This window comes from Acipenser ruthenus, chromosome 1 (genome assembly GCF_902713425.1).
Source record: "Acipenser ruthenus chromosome 1, fAciRut3.2 maternal haplotype, whole genome shotgun sequence".
Classification (NCBI taxonomy): domain Eukaryota; kingdom Metazoa; phylum Chordata; class Actinopteri; order Acipenseriformes; family Acipenseridae; genus Acipenser; species Acipenser ruthenus.
In genome coordinates, this window is record NC_081189.1 from 111,098,453 (window position 1) to 111,105,848 (window position 7,396).

Below are 7,396 nucleotides of genomic sequence, written 5' to 3' on the forward strand. Positions count from 1 at the left end.
CTAACCCTCCCTTCTATTAACAATGTTTTCTTCCCAATGCCATGCACACGATATGTTTCTTCCTGGCTGATCATTGTGATAATCTATTACGGCACTCAATATAAAAACCTAGTACAGCATGTAACGCTAAACTATGTGGTATTATTTAAGATACCTCCCCTCTAATTTAAATAGATGATTTATCAACTCTCTCTCTCTCTCTCTCTCTCTCTCTCTCTCTCTCTCTCTCTCTCTCTCTCTCTCTCTCTCTCTCTCTTTCATTCCTCACGCCAGTCCATTTGGTGGAAGATTTAAAAGTTCTCTAATAAAGCCGATAGTATAGCTATTAGCACCCTGCAGTGACTTAACGCCTAGGATACATTGTCAGCAGCAGGCTTTACCCCTTTGCAACAAAATCTATATAATAGCACGTGGTTGTCCTAATAGGAGAAGAGAATTGGAGATACAGAAACTCCTCAAGCGAGCTCTGCAAAGTTTGGTAACACTCGCAAACTCCTCCCATGTCTGTGCCCAATTAAGTAATGTGGCGTGGCCCTTTAAGACTCTCAGCACTGGGTCAGTAAGTGGTGTAGCGTTTCTCTAATTGATCTTCACCCAATCAGCAATAACTCGTTAGCAAGCGCTTGTTTTTCTTGTTCCTTAAGACCTCTTATTTCTCTGTAGAAAGCAGCCCCTGGGCAGGACCGTCACAATTCCTAAATATCTTCATGTAAAACTCCTCAGAAGACCCGTCGCTCTCTTAAACGGAATACAATTCTTGTGTTTCCAATGCTTCAGCCCACTCTGAAACATGGTTTATTTGGGAAAGTAGTTCGAAGAAGAAGACAGTTCTGAAGATTCGATTCTAGAGCACAAAAAGGTGGAAAAAAACGTGTTTGGATAGTTTGTGGAAGACAAACCTTAGTTTAAAAAAAGTGTGTGTCTTTTTTTTCTGTGGAACTGCGATGACCTCTACGAAAGAAATGAAGGCAGGCTCGGTTTTACAATCTAGTAGGGAAGACAGGAGACGGGGTCCCCAAGATCAGCTGCCACCCGCGGCCAATTCCAACAAGCCACTGACCCCCTTCGGTATTGAGGATATTCTTAACAAGCCCTCAATCAAGAAATCCACAGTCAGACGCTGTCCGTCGACCGTTCTGGAGAAAGTGACCGGCTCTGCGGCTCTCAGGAACGGCGTGACTACTCCTTCTTCTCCGCTCTGTGCACTGGAGGAACTAGCCAGTAAAACTTTTAAAGGTCTGGAAGTCAGCGTAATCCAAGCAGCTGAAGGTATTTTCGTGTTATTTTTGCTATATCATCTGCTGGTTGTAGGAACTTAAAGTAGGAAGTTATGTTTCCTTTTTTTTTACAGAAGTAATTAAGCAATGTACAGACTCATATTATTTTTTAGGAGTTGTAATATGTTATGAGATAATACTATGTTTACAAGAAATACAGTCGATGTGTTCATAAAGACTTATACACGTTGCAGAAGTAACTTGCACAAAGATTTGACAGCAACATTTTGGAGCTGCACACATCAAGCCATTTTACCCACGATATACACAACAATACATTCATAGCTAAAAGCAAATATACATTAAATAAGGAGTAAGCTAGGTGCTATTTATAATACACGGTTGTTTACATTGGTGTTGCTGTCTTACGAATGTAATTGGATATACATTTTTGGTAAACAATGACCACTTGCTGTCTGGTTGTTTGCCTTTTCTAGTCGCTCTTTAGAACAAGCTTGTCCTGCTGTCTTTTCGTAGCACTCCTACTGTATACTATTATGTAAAAGTCAACAACGTAACATCATATTCACTTAAATAAATACTTGGCAAGAGTGTTGCATCTTTGCATATTTACAGCTGCAACCGTTTTGATTATTTATTGGAAATAATACATCCATGACCTTTCAAAAACGTCATTACACACATTATATCTGAGTATTTCTAATTATTACATAGGCCATGTTGTTATATGAGTCTTTAGAGTAAACATTCGCAGGTTGTCCTATATATGCACATTGACTCATCTGTAAACAAATGAAATGGCAGTTTTCAAACACATGTCACTGAAATATTTAACTGCCCCATCTCATTGTTCCATGAACGTCTTTTCTTTCAGGAGAAACATTTTGGTACTGTTCTCATACAATTAGCTTCACTGGTCTTTTACATTTTTGGAAATTAAATACATATATGTATACATTTTGCTGAACATATTTTACGAGGTCTTCACGAGAATGTAGAATTATATGGATAAAAAAACGATGTTTTTGAATGCAGATGAAAACGGTTTATTAATAATTGCCATCGTCCTGTCTAATAATAATAATAATAATAATAATAATAATAATAATAATAATAATAATAATAATAATAGTTGTGGCTAACGATTTGTTAAATATTTTGGGATTAATATGTAGGATGCAGGAACGGGTATATTTGTAGTGTATTTATTTGTTTTGGTTTTTTATTAACTAAATGCCCTGCTGTTTGTTTATATTTAAGGTCGCGAGCACCTGAACGCATTCGGACAGAAGCAGGTCACAAAAAAGAGGAGAAAGTCTCGCACAGCCTTCACCAACCACCAGATTTACGAGCTGGAGAAAAGGTTTTTGTACCAAAAATACCTGTCGCCCGCAGACAGAGACCAGATCGCTCAGCAGCTGGGTCTTACCAATGCCCAGGTCATCACCTGGTTTCAGAACAGGCGAGCCAAACTCAAGAGGGACCTGGAGGAGATGAAAGCAGACGTTGAATCCCTGAAGAAGATCCCATCCCAGGCCCTGGATAGTCTGGTGAACATGGAAGACCTCGATGAACCCCAACGCAGCTCCGGGGCAGTCTCCCCCAGCATCTCCCCATCGTCACAGCGACTCGCGGTCTTTCCACAATCACCTCAGTCATCGTCTAGGGACCAAACCACGGACGAGTTTTCAGAAGAGGACGAAGAAATCAAAGTCGACGATTAAAAAAGAAAACAAATTCTGCACAAACTTTTGGGAACAAGCGTCACTAAGTTGATGAACCTCGTAAATTATTAAAGGACAAACACTTAATAAAAATGGTTTCGATACGCTTTAGGCAACGATAACACACAAAAAAAATGCTTTAACTGAAAACCAAAATAAGCCAAGGAATAAGAAGGAAATTCGCATTTTTATTTTATAAATGACAGCTTTTGAAAGATAAAGCTGTAAGTGGCAAAAGAAAACGGAGACTGAAAACAGCTACTGCAAAGTGTGTAGGCTACGTATGTTATGCATTTTTTTCTTCGGTCTGTTCTTTTGGGGGAAACCGTGCAATTTTTTCTTTTTAATTTGGAAACTCACAAAGCCACATTCTTTAATTGTAGCTGCTATGCATGTTACAATGATAGTTGTCGGTTAAATAATTTATGTTGGGGGTGGGGGTGGGGGGGGGGGGGGGATTCGGGGCATCTACATAGTTTGTCTTTGTAAAATAATTAATTATAAAAAATGTGCGTTTACAGGAAAAAAAATACATGGTGTTTATAATTCAAATTTTCGTAAATGTTTAATAAAATGTTGTTTCTCTTTGGAATGGCGTGTCAAGGCAAACACCGCCCTTTAAACAATAAATAATGTAACCCAGCACACTGTCGCCACATTATGGTAAATATCGATTGTGTATATATTTTGAATAAAATTGAGAGACATCTTATTATACTAATCCCATTGTACCTTGTTGTTTCATTCTGAAGGAGTCGTGATTTTGCATACCCAGAGAAAGGTGTTGTGTAAATAAAAGCTGGCACGGCACGGTGAATGTCGAGTGGCTGTACTGCAGAAACGGGGTAATGTTGCTAGGCTGTATAAACCAGATATCTCAAGCAACAGATTTTGCAACACATAATTCACACCGTAATGTTTATAAGCTGGTGGTGTGTGTGCGTCTAAAGTATGTTCACAAACAGTAAACACCAAGAACTGTGTAACATCAGTCGGATTTAGATTGTACAGTGCAGGCAAACAGTAAGACTGGTAGTGAATTAAAAGTGCACAGTAGGCCTGCATTGGGAGTATGGAATAGTAACACTAACACTATCCAGTTAAATTACAAACATACACGTTATTTAGCTGGTACAAGTGCAGTGAATATCGATATAGCTGCTTAGATGGAGTTTATTTGTAAACATTATGATACATAACACGAGTTGCATGCTCATCGTTTGCTTTATTTTTAATGCGATTTATATATATATCTATATATATATATATATATATATATATATATATATATATATATATATATATATATATATATATATATATATATATATATATATAGATATATATATTGGTATGTTTAACCACGATCTGGGTATAAACTACGTTCAACTTCTGAACAAATTGTCCTAGGTAGCGACAAGAGGCTGGAGGGTCACTTTCACTTTTTTGTTAAGTGGCTGGCGTCTTGTTCGCCAGGTTTATTCAATTAGGGCAAATTGTATACTCTTTTTTCTCACCGAACAACTGTCACAGCGAGGCTTTGAATTGCTGCTGCTGCTGGTGTAAAAAGGTTGCAAGCACCCCGGTGCCATATGGTTTATGAATTTTCTCCATCACAAACAGTAAGATTGATTAGTTTAACCCGCCTCCCGTACTTCAGTTATTTCTCTCAGCCAGCATCTGTGCCTCTTTTAATGTGTGTGTTAAAAAAAAAAAAAAAACCCTCCCATGAATAGCAATTGATTAACAAGGGGTTCCTAATGAATACATCTCAATAGGAGGGCAGTGAGATGCAGAGTCTGCTGCCTCTTTCTCCCCGCTGTTGCTGTCCTGGCTGCAGTCTGCTACCACTTTGTTTCAGTCCATTTGTAACACTTAACCAGATCAAGGGGAGATGCTTTGGAACGAGGGAGAGACGGGGCTCCAATGCACAATTGTCTCTATAAGGAAGACTTGTTACGGGGTTGAAAAGTCAAGTAGACATCTTTTTCTGCTTCAAGAAACAATTGCAAGGCACTCACAAGAAACGTACAAAATCTTGAAGTTTAAAGTTATTAATCATTCAATACATACCATAAAGGCTATCATTCTTAGACATTTTTGTTTTTCAAAGCTCATGTCTGAAAAAAAAGTTTAAGGTCGTTAATCGGTGTAGAAATTTCCAAAGGCTGAGTTGGTCCACATCAGGAATGTAATAACATTAATTTATGTGTGTACTTTTTTTCTCCCAGCCAGATGTAAAGTCACGACTTACTTCTTCTGAAAACCCAGGATGTGAAGTAAAAGCATCGAAATTAAACACCAAACAATTAAACAAAACAAAACCAGCAATTCCAGATTATCCTACAGCTATATGGTCAAAAGTTTTACATCGCCTAGAATTTTAGGATTGAGACATAATTAAAACAAACAAAAAAAAATACATGAACATAATTTAGATATTTTATTTAATCAAAGAAACTACAAAATTATATCTCAAAAGTGTACCGGAAGCCATAACAGTATTACAGTATTTTATGTCAGATTTCGAAATGTCACATTTTTTATTTTTTTCAGATTTTCGTTAATTATAGCCTATGGAAAATTACAAAGCGGTGTGCAATTCACTATGTTAAAATAACATTAATCAGCAGGTTTCATTTGACTTTGTGAAGTCAAATGAGTTAATTTTATAGAGTGATGCAAAGCTTATGCCTTCTTGGTGGTTTCCTGGTTTTTACTTCTCTCTCTCTCTCTCTCTCTCTCTCTCTCTCTCTCTCTCTCTCTCTCTCTCTCTCTCTCTCTCTCTCTCTCTCTCTCTCTCTCTTTTATGGTCCCAGAAGAATTGTGATGGAAGTACTCTCCCTCGGCCAAAATGTTTGTTTGGGTTGTCAAGAAGCTGAGATGTCAACTGGAGCTCTTTTCACTCCATCAGATATCGAGGAGAAAGCGTTCCTGTATCCACAAGAGTTGTTTGTCTTATCACGGCGAGTGGAAAACATATTAAGACCCTTTGCTTCTGATTATGCCATAAACTTTTATTTTATTATTATGTTTTATATTTGTGTATTATCATGTATCACCTTAAAATGGACAAACATTTTTGTTGTTGGTGTATAGCCTACTGTAAAAAATGAGTGTTTAGGAATTAGATATGCTAATGTATAATAATTAAACGTAATGTTATACAGTACTTTCCTTTATAGACTTGAGAGGTTAATGTTTGTAATAATTGTGTTTTAATTGTGTGTCTAAAGCATGGTTGAAAATTCTGAGAATGCCATTCTTCAATGGATAAATTGAGTTTTTGTTGTTGTTATTTTTTAGTTTGATCTTGTGTGATAGATGTTCCAGTCATGTGGAATTCGGCCACACATAATGTTTCGTAGTTCTACTTTACACATATTTTACAAGAACACACAGTAATATTTGCATTATTCCTTTTCCTTTGTAGTTTTTTTTTTCATACGGGGAAAAATAATAATAGTTCGGGCAAACAAAAAAAATAGATACATTCGGGATACAATGTATTATTATGTACAAGATGGTATATTTTCCATACGTCGGATTAATTAAATGTTTATGGATCACGGTTTTAAAAGACTAACCCTATCACTGCAGAGTGCTAACCCTTTCGCACTCGTGTTTCAAGGTAAATACGGCGCTGTTAAGACTGTCGAGGACAGAAAGCTCTGGAATACAGTGGAAGCATGCATGTGCAGATTATTTAATCTGTGAGAGATTGGTAGGCTATACCTTACATGTGTTTATATTAATCATATTCATTATTATTATTATTATCATCCAGTATGTCCTTGGCAATTAGATGTATCCTACGTACATGTAATAATAATAATAATAATAATAATAATAATAATAATAATAATAATAATAATAATAATGTGTCTTTGGAAATAAAACAATTGCAGTCAAGACTATAGGATATAATATTATAATATTATAATATTCTGCTCCATAGGTGGGTCGATTGGCGTTTCCTCGTTCTAGAATTTCTTATGTTCTTTCTTAAACATTAAGCAGTGTCTACTTTACAGGGAATCAGTGTAAAGCCTATTACACCCAAACTTTATAGTGTACCTGTATGTGCAATTCTGTTTATAATGTACCTACAATATCAAAGTATATATTAGAAAAACGTTGCTATAAGGGACATACACAAACACGCGTGGCATACAGAACGACTGCATCACAAAGCTGAACAATCATTTTCAGAAACAATTACAATAAAACACTGCATCAAACTTCAACATCTAAATAAAGTAAATTTGTATCAAGTATTTTTCAGTGTTATTTTATGCTGCTAATAAGGGACAATATAAAGACAAGACTGGCAGAAAACCCCTTTTTGTCCTTCCAAACTGCAGAATCCACAAAGCACAGTAATGTATGCATTCCTATTCGTTTTAGGGAATCGTTATGTGTTTATTAATTGTA

At 36.4% G+C, this 7,396-nt stretch overlaps 1 protein-coding gene across 1 annotated transcript; it reads left to right on the forward strand.

Moving 5' to 3' along the window:
* Nucleotides 1-281: 281 nt before the first annotated feature.
* LOC117420608 (transcription factor LBX2-like) lies at nt 282-3,395 on the forward strand. The gene is made up of 2 exons (XM_034034099.3): nt 282-1,269; nt 2,499-3,395. The coding sequence occupies exons 1-2, from the start codon at nt 945-947 to the stop codon at nt 2,960-2,962; spliced, it is 789 nt and encodes a 262-aa protein (XP_033889990.1). The 5' UTR covers nt 282-944; the 3' UTR covers nt 2,963-3,395.
* The last annotated feature ends 4,001 nt before the right edge of the window (nt 3,396-7,396 follow it).